The sequence below is a fragment of the Hypanus sabinus genome, unplaced genomic scaffold (assembly GCF_030144855.1).
Source record: "Hypanus sabinus isolate sHypSab1 unplaced genomic scaffold, sHypSab1.hap1 scaffold_43, whole genome shotgun sequence".
Classification (NCBI taxonomy): domain Eukaryota; kingdom Metazoa; phylum Chordata; class Chondrichthyes; order Myliobatiformes; family Dasyatidae; genus Hypanus; species Hypanus sabinus.
Genome location: NW_026781307.1, coordinates 2,313,420 through 2,331,748, shown reverse-complemented (window position 1 = coordinate 2,331,748; position 18,329 = coordinate 2,313,420). Strand labels below are relative to the sequence as shown.

At 57.5% G+C, this 18,329-nt stretch overlaps 1 protein-coding gene across 1 annotated transcript in view; it reads left to right on the top strand.

The window, feature by feature from the left end:
- The window catches only part of LOC132388881 (protein PAT1 homolog 1-like), a 121,874-nt gene that overhangs the window by 82,456 nt on the left and 21,089 nt on the right, over positions 1 to 18,329 (top strand). The window contains exons 3-5 of the mRNA XM_059961315.1: positions 9,361 to 9,512; positions 11,638 to 11,797; positions 15,633 to 15,761. Coding sequence (XP_059817298.1) covers positions 9,361 to 9,512; positions 11,638 to 11,797; positions 15,633 to 15,761 — 441 coding nt within the window. The remainder of the gene's footprint in view (positions 1 to 9,360; positions 9,513 to 11,637; positions 11,798 to 15,632; positions 15,762 to 18,329) is intronic.

Sequence of the window (18,329 nt, the reverse complement as noted above, 5' to 3'; positions counted from 1 at the left end):
AGCTCCCTCACTCTGTCCCTCAGTGACCCCTCTCCCCCAGCGTCCTGTGTCACTGACAGTATCCCCACTGATGTTAATCCAGCTCCCTCACACCGTCCCTCAGTGACCCCTCTCCCCCAGCGTCCTGTGTCACTGACAGTATCCCCACTGATGTTAATCCAGCTCCCTCACACCGTCCCTCAGTGACCCCACTCCCCCAGCGTCCTGTGTCACTGACAGTATCCCCACTGACATTAATCCAGCTCCCTCACACCGTCCATCAGTGACCCCTCTCCCCCAGCGTCCTGTGTCACTGACAGTATCCCCACTGACATTAATCCAGCTCCCTCACACCGTCCCTCAGTGACCCCTCTCCCCCAGCGTCCTGTGTCACTGACAGTATCCCCACTGACGTTAATCCAGCTCCCTCACACCGTCCCTCAGTGACCCCTCTCCCCCAACGTCCTGTGTCACTGACAGTATCCCCACTGACGTTAATCCAGCTCCCTCACACCGTCCCTCAGTGACCCCTCTCCCCCAGCGTCCTGTGTCACTGACTGTATCCCCACTGACGTTAATCCAGCTCCCTCACACCGTCCCTCAGTGACCCCTCTCCCCCAACGTCCTGTGTCACTGACTGTATCCCCAATGACGTTAATCCAGCTCCCTCACACTGTCCCTCAGTGACCCCTCTCCCCCAGCGTCCTGTGTCACTGACAGTATCCCCACTGACGTTAATCCAGCTCCCTCACACTGTCCCTCAGTGACCCCTCTCCCTCAGCTCCCTCACACCGTCCCTCAGTGACCCCTCTCCCCCAGCGTCCTGTGTCACTGACTGTATCCCCACTGACGTTAATCCAGCTCCCTCACACTGTCCCTCAGTGACCCCTCTCCCCCAGCGTCCTGTGTCACTGACAGTATCCCCACTGACGTTAATCCAGCTCCCTCACACTGTCCCTCAGTGACCCCTCTCCCTCAGCTCCCTCACACCGTCCCTCAGTGACCCCTCTCCCCCAGCGTCCTGTGTCACTGACTGTATCCCCACTGACGTTAATCCAGATCCCTCACTCTGTCCCTCAGTGACCCCCCTCCCCCAGCGTCCTGTCACTGACTGTATCCCCACTGACGTTAATCCAGCTCCCTCACACCGTCCCTCAGTGACCCCTCTCCCCCAGCGTCCTGTGTCACTGACTGTATCCCCACTGACGTTAATCCAGCTCCCTCACACCGTCCCTCAGTGACCCCCCTCCCCCAGCGTCCTGTCACTGACTGTATCCCCACTGACGTTAATCCAGCTCCCTCACACCGTCCCTCAGTGACCCCCCTCCCCCAGCGTCCTGTCACTGACTGTATCCCCACTGACGTTAATCCAGCTCCCTCACACCGTCCCTCAGTGACCCCTCTCCCCCAGCGTCCTGTGTCGCTGACAGTATCCCCACTGACATTAATCCAGCTCCCTCACACCGTCCCTCAGTGACCCCTCTCCCCCAGCGTCCTGTGTCACTGACTGTATCCCCACTGATGTTAATCCAGCTCCCTCACACCGTCCCTCAGTGACCCCTCTCCCCCAGCGTCCTGTGTCACTGACAGTATCCCCACTGACTTTAATCCAGCTCCCTCCCACCGTCCCTCAGTGACCCCTCTCCCCCAGCGTCCTGTGTCACTGACAGTATCCCCACTGACGTTAATCCAGCTCCCTCACACCCTCCCTCAGTGACCCCTCTCCCCCAGCGTCCTGTGTCGCTGACAGTATCCCCACTGACGTTAATCCAGCTCCCTCACATCGTCCCTCAGTGACCCCTCTCCCCCAGCGTCCTGTGTCACTGACTGTATCCCCACTGACATTAATCCAGCTCCCTCACACCGTCCCTCAGTAACCCCTCTCCCCCAGCGTCCTGTGTCACTGACAGTATCACCACTGACATTAATCCAGCTCCCTCACACCGTCCCTCAGTGACCCCTCTCCCCCAGCATCCTGTGTCACTGACTCTATCCCCACTGACGTTAATCCAGCTCCCTCACACCGTCCCTCAGTGACCCCTCTCCCCCAGCGTCCTGTGTCACTGACAGTATCCCCACTGACGTTAATCCAGCTCCCTCACACCGTCCCTCGGTGACCCCCTCCCCCAGCGTCCTGTATCACTAACTGTATCCCCACTGACGTTAATCCAGCTCCCTCACACCGTCCCTCAGTGACCCCTCTCCCCCAGCGTCCTGTGTCGCTGACAGTATCCCCACTGACGTTAATCCAGCTCCCTCACACCATCCCTCAGTGATCCCTCTCCCCCAGCGTCCTGTGTCACTGACTGTATCCCCACTGACGTTAATCCAGCTCCCTCACACCGTCCCTCAGTGACCCCTCTCCCCCAGCGTCCTGTGTCACTGACTGTATCCCCACTGATGTTAATCCAGCTCCCTCACACTGTCACTCAGTGACCCCTCTCCCCCAGGGTCCTGTGTCACTGACAGTATCCCCACTGACATTAATGCAGCTCCCTCACACCGTCCCTCAGTGACCCCTCTCCCCCAGCGTCCTGTCACTGACTGTATCCCCACTGACGTTAATCCAGCTCCCTCACACCGTCCCTCAGTGACCCCTCTCCCCCAGCGTCCTGTCACTGACTGTATCCCCACTGACATTAATCCAGCTCCCTCACACCGTCCCTCAGTGACCCCTCTCCCCCAGCGTCCTGTGTCACTGACTGTATCCCCACTGACGTTAATCCAGCTCCCTCACACCGTCCCTCAGTGACCCCTCTCCCCCAGCGTCCTGTGTCACTGACTGTATCCCCACTGACGTTAATCCAGCTCCCACACACCGTCCCTCAGTGACCCCTCTCCCCCAGGGTCCTGTGTCACTGACTGTATCCCCACTGACATTAATCCAGCTCCCTCACACCGTCCCTCAGTAACCCCTCTCCCCCAGCGTCCTGTGTCACTGACTGTATCCCCACTGACGTTAATCCAGCTCCCTCACACCGTCCCTCAGTGACCCCTCTCCCACAGCGTCCTGTGTCACTGACTGTATCCCCACTGACATTAATCCAGCTCCCTCACACCGTCCCTCAGTGACCCCTCTCCCCCAGCGTCCTGTGTCACTGACTGTATCCCCACTGACGTTAATCCAGCTCCCTCACACCGTCCCTCAGTGACCCCTCTCCCCCAACGTCCTGTGTCACTGAGAGTATCCCCACTGACGTTAATCCAGCTCCCTCACACCGTCCCTCAGTGACCCCTCTCCCCCAGCGTCCTGTGTCACTGACTGTATCCCCACTGAAGTTAATCCAGCTCCCTCACACCGTCCCTCAGTGACCCCTCTCCCCCACCGTCCTGTGTCACTGACTGTATCCCCACTGACGTTAATCCTTCTCCCTGACACCGTCCCTCAGTGACCCCTCTCCCCCAGCGTCCTGTGTCACTGACAGTATCCCCACTGACATTAATCCAGCTCCCTCACACCGTCCCTCAGTGACCCCTCTCCCCCAGCGTCCTGTGTCTCTGACAGTATCCCCACTGACATTAATGCAGCTCCCTCACACCGTCCCTCAGTGACCCCTCTCCCCCAGCGTCTTGTGTCACTGACAGTATCACCACTGACGTTAATCCAGCTCCCTCACACCCCCTCAGTGACCCCTCCCCCAGCGTCCTGTCACTGACTGTATCCCCACTGACGTTAATCCAGCTCACTCACACCCCCTCAGTGACCCCTCCCCCAGCGTCCTGTCACTGACTGTATCCCCACTGACGTTAATCCAGCTCCCTCACACCGTCCCTCAGTGACCCCTCTCCCACAGCGTCCTGTGTAACTGACTGTATCTCCACTGACGTTAATCCAGCTCCCTCACTCTGTCCCTCAGTGACCCCTCTCCCCCAGCGTCCTGTGTCACTGACAGTATCCCCACTGATGTTAATCCAGCTCCCTCACACCGTCCCTCAGTGACCCCTCTCCCCCAGCGTCCTGTGTCACTGACAGTATCCCCACTGATGTTAATCCAGCTCCCTCACACCGTCCCTCAGTGACCCCTCTCCCCCAGCGTCCTGTGTCACTGACAGTATCCCCACTTGCATTAATCCAGCTCCCTCACACCGTCCCTCAGTGACCCCTCTCCCCCAGCGTCCTGTGTCACTGACTGTATCCCCACTGACGTTAATCCAGCTCCCTCACCCCGTCCCTCAGTGACCCCTCTCCCCCAGCGTCCTGTGTCACTGACAGTATCCCCACTGACGTTAATCCAGCTCCCTCACACCGTCCCTCAGTGACCCCTCTCCCCCAGCATCCTGTGTAACTGACAGTATCCCCACTGATGTTAATCCAGCTCCCTCACACCGTCCCTCAGTGACCCCTCTCCCCCAGCGTCCTGTGTCACTGACTGTATCCCCACTGACATTAATGCAGCTCCCTCACACCGTCCCTCAGTGACCCCTCTCCCCCAGCGTCTTGTGTCACTGACAGTATCACCACTGACTTTAATCCAGCTCCCTCACACCCCCTCAGTGACCCCTCCCCCAGCGTCCTGTCACTGACTGTATCCCCACTGACGTTAATCCAGCTCCCTCACACCGTCCCTCAGTGACCCCTCTCCCCCAGGGTCCTGTGTCACTGACAGTATCCCCACTGACGTTAATCCAGCTCCCTCACACCGTCCCTCAGTGACCCCTCTCCCACAGCGTCCTGTGTAACTGACTGTATCTCCACTGACGTTAATCCAGCTCCCTCACTCTGTCCCTCAGTGACCCCTCTCCCCCAGCGTCCTGTGTCACTGACAGTATCCCCACTGATGTTAATCCAGCTCCCTCACACCGTCCCTCAGTGACCCCTCTCCCCCAGCGTCCTGTGTCACTGACAGTATCCCCACTGATGTTAATCCAGCTCCCTCACACCGTCCCTCAGTGACCCCTCTCCCCCAGCGTCATGGGTCACTGACAGTATCCCCACTTGCATTAATCCAGCTCCCTCACACCGTCCCTCAGTGACCCCTCTCCCCCAGCGTCCTGTGTCACTGACAGTATCCCCACTGACGTTAATCCAACTCCCTCACACCGTCCCTCAGTGACCCCTCTCCCCCCGCGTCCTGTGTTACTGACTGTATCCCCACTGATGTTAATCCAGATCCCTCACACCGTCCCTCAGTGACCCCTCTCCCCCAGCGTCCTGTGTCACTGACTGTATCCCCACTGACGTTAATCCAGCTCCCTCACACCGTCCCTCAGTGACCCCTCTCCCCCAGCGTCCTGTGTCACTGACTGTATCCCCACTGACGTTAATCCAGCTCCCTCACCCCGTCCCTCAGTGACCCCTCTCCCCCAGCGTCCTGTGTCACTGACAGTATCCCCACTGACATTAATCCAGCTCCCTCACACCGTCCCTCAGTGACCCCTCTCCCCCAGCGTCCTGTGTCACTGACAGTATCCCCACTGACATTAATCCAGCTCCCTCACACCGTCCATCAGTGACCCCTCTCCCCCAGCGTCCTGTGTCACTGACAGTATCCCCACTGATGTTAATCCAGCTCCCTCACACCGTCCCTCAGTGACCCCTCTCCCCCAGCGTCCTGTGTCACTGACAGTATCCCCACTGATGTTAATCCAGCTCCCTCACACCGTCCCTCAGTGACCCCTCTCCCCCAGCGTCATGGGTCACTGACAGTATCCCCACTTGCATTAATCCAGCTCCCTCACACCGTCCCTCAGTGACCCCTCTCCCCCAGCGTCCTGTGTCACTGACAGTATCCCCACTGACGTTAATCCAACTCCCTCACACCGTCCCTCAGTGACCCCTCTCCCCCCGCGTCCTCTGTTACTGACTGTATCCCCACTGATGTTAATCCAGATCCCTCACACCGTCCCTCAGTGACCCCTCTCCCCCAGCGTCCTGTGTCACTGACTGTATCCCCACTGACGTTAATCCAGCTCCCTCACACCGTCCCTCAGTGACCCCTCTCCCCCAGCGTCCTGTGTCACTGACTGTATCCCCACTGACGTTAATCCAGCTCCCTCACCCCGTCCCTCAGTGACCCCTCTCCCCCAGCGTCCTGTGTCACTGACAGTATCCCCACTGACATTAATCCAGCTCCCTCACACCGTCCCTCAGTGACCCCTCTCCCCCAGCGTCCTGTGTCACTGACAGTATCCCCACTGACATTAATCCAGCTCCCTCACACCGTCCATCAGTGACCCCTCTCCCCCAGCGTCCTGTGTCACTGACAGTATCCCCACTGACATTAATCCAGCTCCCTCACACCGTCCCTCAGTGACCCCTCTCCCCCAGCGTCCTGTGTCACTGACAGTATCCCCACTGACGTTAATCCAGCTCCCTCACACCGTCCCTCAGTGACCCCTCTCCCCCAACGTCCTGTGTCACTGACAGTATCCCCACTGACGTTAATCCAGCTCCCTCACACCGTCCCTCAGTGACCCCTCTCCCCCAGCGTCCTGTGTCACTGACTGTATCCCCACTGACGTTAATCCAGCTCCCTCACACCGTCCCTCAGTGACCCCTCTCCCCCAACGTCCTGTGTCACTGACTGTATCCCCAATGACGTTAATCCAGCTCCCTCACACTGTCCCTCAGTGACCCCTCTCCCCCAGCGTCCTGTGTCACTGACAGTATCCCCACTGACGTTAATCCAGCTCCCTCACACTGTCCCTCAGTGACCCCTCTCCCTCAGCTCCCTCACACCGTCCCTCAGTGACCCCTCTCCCCCAGCGTCCTGTGTCACTGACTGTATCCCCACTGACGTTAATCCAGCTCCCTCACACCGTCCCTCAGTGACCCCTCTCCCCCAGCGTCCTGTGTCACTGACTGTATCCCCAATGACGTTAATCCAGCTCCCTCACACTGTCCCTCAGACCCCTCTCCCCCAGCGTCCTGTGTCACTGACAGTATCCCCACTGACGTTAATCCAGCTCCCTCACACTGTCCCTCAGTGACCCCTCTCCCTCAGCTCCCTCACACCGTCCCTCAGTGACCCCTCTCCCCCAGCGTCCTGTGTCACTGACTGAATCCCCACTGACGTTAATCCAGATCCCTCACTCTGTCCCTCAGTGACCCCCCTCCCCCAGCGTCCTGTCACTGACTGTATCCCCACTGACGTTAATCCAGCTCCCTCACACCGTCCCTCAGTGACCCCTCTCCCCCAGCGTCCTGTGTCACTGACTGTATCCCCACTGACGTTAATCCAGCTCCCTCACACCGTCCCTCAGTGACCCCCCTCCCCCAGCATCCTGTCACTGACTGTATCCCCACTGACGTTAATCCAGCTCCCTCACACCGTCCCTCAGTGACCCCCCTCCCCCAGCGTCCTGTCACTGACTGTATCCCCACTGACGTTAATCCAGCTCCCTCACACCGTCCCTCAGTGACCCCTCTCCCCCAGCGTCCTGTGTCACTGACAGTATCCCCACTGACTTTAATCCAGCTCCCTCCCACCGTCCCTCAGTGACCCCTCTCCCCCAGCGTCCTGTGTCACTGACAGTATCCCCACTGACGTTAATCCAGCTCCCTCACACCCTCCCTCAGTGACCCCTCTCCCCCAGCGTCCTGTGTCGCTGACAGTATCCCCACTGACGTTAATCCAGCTCCCTCACATCGTCCCTCAGTGACCCCTCTCCCCCAGCGTCCTGTGTCACTGACTTTATCCCCACTGACATTAATCCAGCTCCCTCACACCGTCCCTCAGTAACCCCTCTCCCCCAGCGTCCTGTGTCACTGACAGTATCCCCACTGACGTTAATCCCTCTCCCTCACACCGTCCCTCAGTGACCCCTCTCCCCCAGCGTCCTGTGTCACTGACAGTATCACCACTGACATTAATCCAGCTCCCTCACACCGTCCCTCAGTGACCCCTCTCCCCCAGCATCCTGTGTCACTGACTGTATCCCCACTGACGTTAATCCAGCTCCCTCACACCGTCCCTCAGTGACCCCTCTCCCCCAGCGTCCTGTGTCACTGACAGTATCCCCACTGACGTTAATCCAGCTCCCTCACACCGTCCCTCGGTGACCCCCTCCCCCAGCGTCCTGTATCACTGACTGTATCCCCACTGACGTTAATCCAGCTCCCTCACACCGTCCCTCAGTGACCCCTCTCCCCCAGCGTCCTGTGTCGCTGACAGTATCCCCACTGACGTTAATCCAGCTCCCTCACACCATCCCTCAGTGATCCCTCTCCCCCAGCGTCCTGTGTCACTGACTGTATCCCCACTGACGTTAATCCAGCTCCCTCACACCGTCCCTCAGTGACCCCTCTCCCCCAGCGTCCTGTGTCACTGACTGTATCCCCACTGACGTTAATCCAGCACCCTCACTCTGTCCCTCAGTGACCCCTCTCCCTCAGCGTCCTGTGTCACTGACAGTATCCCCACTGACATTAATGCAGCTCCCTCACACCGTCCCTCAGTGACCCCTCTCCCCCAGCGTCCTGTCACTGACTGTATCCCCACTGACGTTAATCCAGCTCCCTCACACCGTCCCTCAGTGACCCCTCTCCCCCAGCGTCCTGTCACTGACTGTATCCCCACTGACGTTAATCCAGCTCCCTCACACCGTCCCTCAGTGACCCCTCTCCCCCAGCGTCCTGTGTCACTTACTGTATCCCCACTGATGTTAATCCAGCTCCCTCACACCGTCCCTCAGTGACCCCTCTCCCCCAGGGTCCTGTCACTGACTGTATCCCCACTGACGTTAATCCATCTCCCTCACCCCGTCCCTCAGTGACCCCTCTACCCCAGGGTCCTGTGTCACTGGCTGTATCCCCAGTGACGTTAATCCAGCTCCCTCTCATCGTCCCTCAGTAACCCCTCTCCCCCAGCGTCCTGTGTCACTGACTGTATCCCCACTGACGTTAATCCAGCTCCCTCACACCGTCCCTCAGTGACCCCTCTCCCCCCAGCGTCCTGTGTCACTGACAGTATCCCCACTGACGTTAATCCAGCACCCTCACACCGTCCCTCAGTGACCCCTGTCCCCCAGGGTCCTGTGTCACTGACTGTATCCCCACTGACATTAATCCAGCTCCCTCACACTGTCCCTCAGTGACCCCTCTCCCCCAGGGTCCTGTGTCACTGACTGTATCCCCACTGACGTTAATCCAGCTCCCACACACCGTCCCTCAGTGACCCCTCTCCCCCAGCGTCCTGTGTCGCTGACAGTATCCCCACTGACATTAATGCAGCTCCCTCACACCGTCCCTCAGTGACCCCTCTCCCCTGTTGTCCAGTAATGCAGCTTTATGATTCGTTTTTTCGAGCTGTTGTCTGAGCTGACCACCCCTCTTGCCGCCAAGTTCTTCTACCGGCTCACCTTGACGCAGATCCCCACCCCTCCCTCAGGACCCAGTGTCACTCCATCTCTCTGACCTGCCCGCTTCCATGCCGCCACCAGACGTACAGCCTGCTGCTGGAGGTGAAGGATGTGGAGCAGAAGTTCCTGCAGGCGGGCGATTCCGAGCGTCCCGCCCTCCTCGAGCTCCGCAAGCTCAAGATTGACCAGATCTACGAGAATCTGCGGGGCAAACAGACCAGTGCGTCCAGCAGGTGGGCCTGGAGTCCCGGGGGACGGGTGTCCGTCTCCCTGACGGTGTGGGTCCAGAGTCCCGGGGGACGGGTGTCCGTCTCCCTGATGGTGAGGGTCCGGAGTCCCGGGGGGCGGGTGTCTCTCTCCTTGACGGTGTGGGTCCTGTGTCCCGGGGGACGGGTGTCCGTCTCCCTGATGGTGAGGGTCTGGAGTCCCGGGGGACGGGTGTCTCTCTGCTTGACGGTGAGGGTCCGGAGTCCCAGGGGACGGGTGTCCTTCTCCCTGATGGTGAGGGTTCAGAGTCCCGGGGGACAGGTGTCCTTCTCCCTGATGGTGTGGGTCCGGAGTCCCGGGGGACGGGTGTCCTTCTCCCTGACGGTGTGGGTCCGGAGTCCCGGGGGACGGGTGTCCTTCTCCCTGACGGTGTGGGTCTGGAGTCCCGGGGGACGGGTGTCTCTCTCCCTGACGGTGTGGGTCTGGAGTCCCGGGGGACGGGTGTCTCTCTCTCTGACCGTGTGGGTCTGGAGTCCCGGGGGACGGGTGTCGTCTCCCTGACCGTGTGGGTCCGGAGTCCCGGGGGACGGGTGTCTCTCTCTCCCTGATGGTGTGGGTCTGCAGTCCCGGGGGACGGGTGTCGTCTCCCTGACCGTGTGGGTCTGGAGTCCCGGGGGACGGGTGTCTCTCTCCCTGATGGTGTGGGTCTGGAGTCCCGGGGGACGGGTGTCTCTCTCCCTGACGGTGTGGGTCCGGAGTCCCGGGGGACGGGTGTCTGTCTCCCTGACTGTGTGGGTCCGGAGTCCCGGGGGGGCGGGTGTCCATCTCCCTGACGGTGAGTGTCCGGAGTCCCAGGGGACGGGTGTCCGTCTCCCTGACAGTGAGGGTCCGGAGTCCCGGGGGACGGGTGTCTCTCTCCCTGACGGTGTGGGTCCGGAGTCCCGGGGGACGGGTGTCCGTCTCCCTGACGGTGTGGGTCCGGAGTCCCGGGGGACGGGTGTCCGTCTCCCCTGCGGTGTGGGTCTGGATTCCCGAGGGACGGGTGTCTGTCTCCCTGACTGTGTGGGTCCGGAGTCCCGGGGGTGCGGGTGTCCATCTCCCTGACGGTGAGTGTCCGGAGTCCCAGGGGACGGGTGTCCGTCTCCCTGACAGTGAGGGTCCGGAGTCCCGGGGGACGGGTGTCTCTCTCCCTGACGGTGTGGGTCCGGAGTCCCGGGGGACGGGTGTCCGTCTCCCTGACGGTGAGGGTCCGGAGTCCTGGGGGACGGGTCTCCCTGACCGTGTGGGTCCGGAGTCCCGGGGGACGGGTGTCCATCTCCCTGACGGTGAGGGTCCGGAGTCCTGGGGGACGGGTATCCGTCTCCCTGATTGTGTGGCCCTGGAGTCCCAGGGGACGGGTGTCCGTCTCCCTGACAGTGAGGGTCCGGAGTCCCGGGGGACGGGTGTCTCTCTCCCTGACGGTGTGGGTCCGGAGTCCCGGGGGACGGGTGTCCGTCTCCCTGACGGTGTGGGTCTGGAGTCCCGGGGGACGGGTGTCCGTCTCCCTGACGGTGAGGGTCCGGAGTCCTGGGGGACGGGTCTCCCTGACCGTGTGGGTCCGGAGTCCCGGGGGACGGGTGTCCATCTCCCTGACGGTGAGGGTCCGGAGTCCCGGGGGACGGGTGTCCGTCTCCCTGACGGTGAGTGTCCGGAGTCCTGGGGGACAGGTCTCCCTGACGGTGAGGGTCCGGAGTCCTGGGGGACGGGTATCCGTCTCCCTGATTGTGTGGCCCTGGAGTCCCGGGGGACGGGTGTCCATTGGCGTGGTGGGAGGTGTTGGGGGGAAGGGTGGTGTTGGCCTGGTTTTTTCCATGGCCGGCACCCCATGTGGGTGGGGGAGCCGAGGGCTGGGGGAGGTGCTGTGGTCTCTGATCCGCTGTCCCGCAGGCCATCCCCCCGTCTGAGGGGCACGCTTGGCATCTGGCGGGACGTCCTGGGGGTGGGGAGGCCGGGTTTGTCAGCTGGGGACCGGGACGTGGGTCTCTGTGGGCCAGCGGGTGGCTTGGGTGGAGCAGGGCGTGCCCCCCCCCCCACCGAATCCTCTTTCCTCTCCCTCCCCAAACGTTCACCCTTGCTCTCTCCCCTCTCCCTCCCTCGCCCTCGCTCCTCCAGGTCTGGCGACGAGCACTTTGTCCAGATCATGTGCATCCGCAAGGGGAAGCGGCTGACCGCCCGGGCCCTGGGCCTGCTGGGCACCGCGGAGGCCGCCAGCCTGCTCCAGGCCGTGGCCCGCAACTTACCGCTGCTCGCCAAGAAGGACTCCCAGGACGAGGTGAGTCTGCGCGCCTGTTGGCGGGGTGCGTGTGGGGTGGTGTTCGGGGCCACAGTGTGCGTTTCGGGGGCCGATCGGGGGTTTGCCTGGGGCTGAAAACACCCCCCCGGCCGGGCCTGTGTGGTCTCCGCTGGCGACAGATCCTCTCCGGGCCCGGCACCGTCCTCTGCGACTCTTCTTCCTTCCAGGTACAGGGCACGGTTCTCCGACTGGGCAGGAGGGGGGCCGCAGGAAGTGGCAAACTGAACCGTCACCCTCCCCAGCAGCGAATATGCCCCCAGAGAATCATCGAGCCCTCCCCCATCACCTGGGACGTGCCCCCTTCTCATCTCTCCCCTCAGGAAGGAGGCACAGGAGCCTGAAGGAACGTTTGAGGTCCAGCCTCTTCCCCTCCGCCGTGAGTCGTCGGAACGTCCACGATCCGTGAATGCCACCTCACTATTTTTGCCCCCTCCGTATTTTTTTTGCAGTTCATTGAGGTTTCTCCGCATGGCACGGTCAGAGCGTTAGCTCCGTCGGTCAACCCGGTGCGATTACGGAGACTGAGCACCCCCCCCCCCCCGCAAACGCAGCCGGCGAACCCGGAGGAACGGCGGGGACCGACGCCGACGGTGTCGCGCTGGTTTCCTGTCAGCGTTGAGCTCGGCATTGGGGCCCCAGCTGCGGATCTGTCCCTCGGGGTTCACTCCCAAGGCCTTAAGACGCCAGGGGGCGGAGGTTTGGGATCAGGCGTTTACTTCTCCCCGGTGCGCCCCTCCTCCCCTCCGTCGAGTCCGCACACGCAGGCCCACCTCCCTCCGAACCCTTCCCTCAATGTCGCTAACGTGTAACCGCCTCCGTCCGCTGGATTCCCAGGAGAACCGCTCCCCCCTCCCCCCCTCCCCCGGTTCAGATTGAATCTCTTCCCCACCCCCCCCCCCCCCACTTTAAATCGAGGAATCTGCATCTCGATCCCCTCCCCCGAGCCCGGGGGCGTGGGGGAGCAGCCCGCCCGCTTGGTAACCGGGCCCCAAGCAAGGGCGAGCAGCGGGACTGGGCCGTCGGGGAGCCGGTGTTGGTCCTTCGACACCGGCCGCTGAGGTCAAGCACGCTGGCGTGTGCGGCGGGAGAGCACGCCGTGAAGCCCCCGTTGGCGAGGAGGAAGAAGGCTTGTCGCGAGTTTTTACGCTCCCGTGGAGCCGAGAGCGAAGGGTCCAGAGGCGACCCGCGCACGGCGCTGGAGGAGCCCAGCAGCCCGGGCAGCCTGGACGGAAAAGGGCAAACAGTCGACGTTTCGGGCCGGCCGAGACCCTTCGGCAGGACTGGAGGGGAGAAAAAGATGGGGCGTCAGGAGTGAGAAGGTGGGGGGAGGGTTGAGCGAAGTACAAGGTGGTAGGTGAGAGGTGAGACCGGGAGAGGGCAGGGGTGAAGTAAAGAGCTGGGTGGGAGAGATACAGGCCTGGAGAAGGGGGTGGGCAGAAGGCCACGGGAGAGAGAGAGAGAGATCAGTCGAGAAGGAGGTGTCTTGCCTTGCACCCTCAACTGGGGGGGGGGGTCATCGGGGCGCCGTCATGACAAACGCTGTTCCATCTGTCGCGGGGGTCACCGCACAGGTTTTCCCTGTCCGTTCTTTGATGCAGTCCGTCTGTCTTTTCCACCACCTGCCTCGCCTTCTCTTCTCTCCCCCCCCCCCCACCCCACGGTTCCTCGCCGGACGGTCTTCGCAAGGCCGCCGGATCTTGTCCCGTGGCCGTACCGTCTCAGCTTTCCTGGCGTCGCCGTTGTGAGGCGGTCTTGGCGGGGGGCCCGCGCGCGGCCGGACATTCTTGCGGGCCTGTGGTGCGGTCCGAGCGCCAGGTGACCGCGACAGAGCCTCGGTTCCCTGGCTGTGGGGAGGGCGGGGGTCGGCCTCTCGCGTGCGTACGGGAGAGTGCGCGCAGGAGTCTGATAGACTGCTTCGCGGTGACGTTGCCGCCCCTCCGTGAGGGAAGGTGTGGGAGGGAAACGGGGATGGGGAAAGGTCCTCTCGAGTGGGTTGATCACTGTCCGAGATCCGGTGAAGACCGGCCTTCGCACAGATCAGGTCACTGCGGAGGTATGGTCAGCACGGCGCTTTAAACCACTCGCGACCTGGGTCCAGTTCCCGTCGCTGCCTGCGCGGAGTCGGCAGGAGCTAGGGAGGAGTGACCGTGCAGGTTTCCTCCCACCAAGAACCCACCGGTGGGCGGGTCAATCAGTCACGGTACTTGGATGAAACCACAGTGTAATTTCAGGTAGTCGAGTGTAGTTTTGTGTTGTTTCTGGTAGTCTAGTGTAGTTTTGTGTTGTTTCAGGTAGTCGAGTGTTGTTTTGTGTTGTTTCAGGTCGTCTGGTGTAGTTTTGTGTTGTTTCAGGTAGTCTAGTGTAGTTTTGTGTTGTTTCAGGTAGTCTAGTGTAGTTTTGTGTTGTTTCAGGTAGTCTAGTGTAGTTTTGTGTTGTTTCAGTTCTTCTGGACTAGTTTTGTGTTGTTTCAGGTAGTCGAATGTAGTATTGTGTTGTTTCATGTAGTTGAGTATAGTTTTGTGCTGTTTCAGGTAGTCTAGTGTAGTATTGTGTTGTTTCAGATAGTCTAGTGTAGTATTGTGTAGTTTCAGGTAGTCTAGTGTAGTTTTGTGTTGTTTCATGTAGTCGAGTGTAGGTTTTGGGGTGTTTCAGGTAGTCTAGTCTAGTCTTGTGTTGTTTCAGGTAGTCTAGTGTAGTTTTGTGTTGTTTCAGGTAGTCTAGTGTAGTTCTGTGTTGTTTCAGGTAGTCGAGTGTACTTTTGTGTTGTTTCAGGTAGTGTGGTGTAGTTCTGTGTTGTTTCATGTAGAGGAGTGTAGCTTCGTATTGTTTCAGGTAGTCTGGTGTAGTTTTGTGTAGTTTCAGTAGTTTAGTGTAGTTTCATGTTGTTTCATGTAGTCGAGTGAAGGTTTTGTGGTGTTTCAGGTAGCTAGTGTAATTTTGTGTAGTTTCAGGTAGTCTGGTGTAGTTTTGTGTAGTTTCAGGTAGTCGAGTGTAGGTTTGTGTTCTTTCAGAACTTATTGAAACCTCTCGAATGTTGATCGGCCTAGACAGAGTGGAGATGGAGAGGATGTTTGTTTTACTAGTGAGGTCCAGGACCAGAGGGCACAGCCTCAGAACAGAAGGACGTCCCTTTCGATCAGAGATGAGGTGATGTGTCTTCATCCAGGGGTTGGTGAATCTGTGGAATTCATTGCCCCACACAACTGTGGAGAGTCCTGCCAAAGGGTCTCGGCCCGAAACATCAACAGTTTACTCTTTCCCACAGACTCTGCCTGGCCTGCTGAGTTCCTCCAGCATTTTGTGTGTGTGTGTGTGTGTGGCTTTGGATTTTAAGCATCTGCAGATTTTTCTTGTTCAAGTATTTTGAAGTGGATTTGATTAGTCAGGGCATCAGAGGTAAGTTTGTTACTCAGAGAGTGGTGAGTGCGTGGAATGGGCTGCCGGTGACGGTGGTGGAGGCGGATACGATGGGGTCTTTTCAGAGACTCCTGGACAGGTACATGGAGCTTAGAAAAATAGAGGGCTATGGGTAATCCCAGTAATTTCTGAGGTAGGGACGTGTTTAGCACAACTTTGTGGGCCGAAGGGCCTGTATTATGCTGTAGGTTTTCTATGTTCCGGGGAGACGACAGGAGAGCGGGGTCGAGAGGGGTTAATAAATCAGCCGTGAAGGGGCGGCGGGGCAGGCGACGGGCCCACTTCAGCCTCTGCGCCTCGCAGCCTCTGGGACGGGCGCGTCAGGAGGGGGGGGCTGCATCGTGAAGACGCTGACCTGCGTGCGCTCTCTCACTCCCTCCCCCCACCCCCTGGACAGATCCTGCCCTCACTGACGGAGCCCTGCACCCGGCTGATAGGCCGCCTGACCGCCAGCTCGCTGATGGAGCTGCTCCAGCAGCTCGCCGAGGGCCCGGCCAGCCACTTCGCCACCGTCCTGCAGAACAAGGTGGGCTGCGGGGGACGGACGTCCAGGCGTGGCGCCGACCTGGGATGGGGAGGGGGGGTGAATGCGGTTCAGAACTGAGTTTCGACGGGGTGACGGGCGTGGATTAAATCCCCTCACAAGCCTCAGCTGGTGGGTCAGAACCAGAAAGTGACCAGTTTATTGTCATTTCAACCATAAACAGCTGGTACAGTACACATTAAAAACGAAACAAGCCTCCCTCCAGGACCCTGGTGCGGCATGAAACAACACAAAACTACACCAGACTACCTGAAACAACACAAAACTACACTCGACAACCTGAAACAAAACAAAACTACACTAGACTACCTGAAACAACACAAAACTACACTCGACTACCTGAAACAACACAAAACTAGTCCAGAAGAACTGAAACAACACAAAACTACACTAGACTACCTGAAACAACACAAAACTACACCAGACTACCATAAACAACACAAAACTAAACCAGACTACCTGAAACAACACAAAACTACACTAGACTACCTGAAACACCCCAAAACTACACCAGACTACCTGAAACAACACAAAACTACACTAGACTACCTGAAACAACACAAAACTACACCAGACTACCTGAAACAACACAAAACAACACTCGACTACCTGAAACAACACAAAACTACACTAGACTACCGGAAACAACACAAAACTACACTAGACTACCGGAAACAACACAAAACTACACTCGACTACCTGAAACCACACAAAACTAGTCCAGAAGAACTGAAACAACACAAAACTACGCTAGACTACCTGAAACAACACAAAACTACACCAGACTACCTGAAACAACACAAAACTACACCAGAAGAACTGAAACAACACAAAACTACAATCGATTACCTGAAACACCACAAACCTACACTCGACTACCTGAAACACCACAAACCTACACTGGACTACCTGAAACACCACAAACCTACACTGGACTACCTGCAACAACACAAAACTAGACTAAACTATGTGAAAGAACACAAAAGTACACCCGACTACATGAAACAACACAAAAGTACACCAGACTACATGAAATAACACAAAACTACACTTGACTACGTGAAACAACAAAAAAAAACACTAGACAACCTGAAACAACACAAAACTACACTAGACTACCTGAAACAACACAAAACTACACTCGACTACCTGAAACAACACAAAACTAGTCCAGAAGAACTGAAACAACACAAAACTACACTAGACTACCTGAAACAACACAAAACTACACCAGACTACCATAAACAACACAAAACTAAACCAGACTACCTGAAACAACACAAAACTACACTAGACTACCTGAAACAACACAAAACTACACTCGATGACCTGAAACACCCCAAAACTACACTCGACTACCTGAAACACCACAAAACTAGTCCAGAAGAACTGAAACACAAAACTACACTAGACTACCTGAAACAACACAAAACTAGTCCAGAAGAACTGAAACAACACAAAACTACACCAGACTACCTGAAACAACACAAAACTACACTAGACTACCTGAAACAACACAAAACTACACCAGACTACCATAAACAACACAAAACTACACCAGACTACCTGAAACAACACAAAACTGCACTAGACTACCTGAAACAACACAAAACTACACTAGACTACCTGAAACAACACAAAACAACACTCGACTACCTGAAACAACACAAAACTACACTCGACTACCGGAAACAACACAAAACTACACTAGACTACCGGAAACAACACAAAACTACACTCGACTACCTGAAACCACACAAAACTAGTCCAGAAGAACTGAAACAACACAAAACTACGCTAGACTACCTGAAACAACACAAAACTACACCAGAAGAACTGAAACACCACAAAACTAAACTGGACTACCTGCAACAACACAAAAATTACACAAGACTACCTCAAGCAACACAAACTCGACTAGACGACCTGAAACAACACAAACCTACACTCGACTACCTGAAACACCACAAACCTACACTGGACTACCTGCAACAACACAAAACTAGACTAAACTATGTGAAAGAACACAAAAGTACACCCGACTACATGAAACAACACAAAAGTACACCAGACTACATGAAACAACACAAAAGTACACCAGACTACATGAAATAACACAAAACTACACTTGACTACGTGAAACAACAAAAAAATACACTAGACAACCTGAAACAACACAAAACTACACTAGACTACCTGCAACAACACAAAACTAGACTAAACTATGTGAAAGAACACAAAAGTACACTCGACTACATGAAAGAACACAAAAGTACACCAGACTACCTGAAACAACGCAAAACTACACTCGACTACCTGAAACAACACAAAACTACACTCGACTACGTGCAACAACAAAAAACTACACTAGACTACCTGAAAGAACAGTAAAACTACACTCGACTACCTGAAAGACCCCACAAATGCACCAGACGAACTCAAACAACCCAAAACTGCACTGGACTACCTGAAACAACACAAAGATTACACTAGACTACCTGAAGCAACACAAAACCCCACTAGACTACCTGAAACAACACAAAACTACAC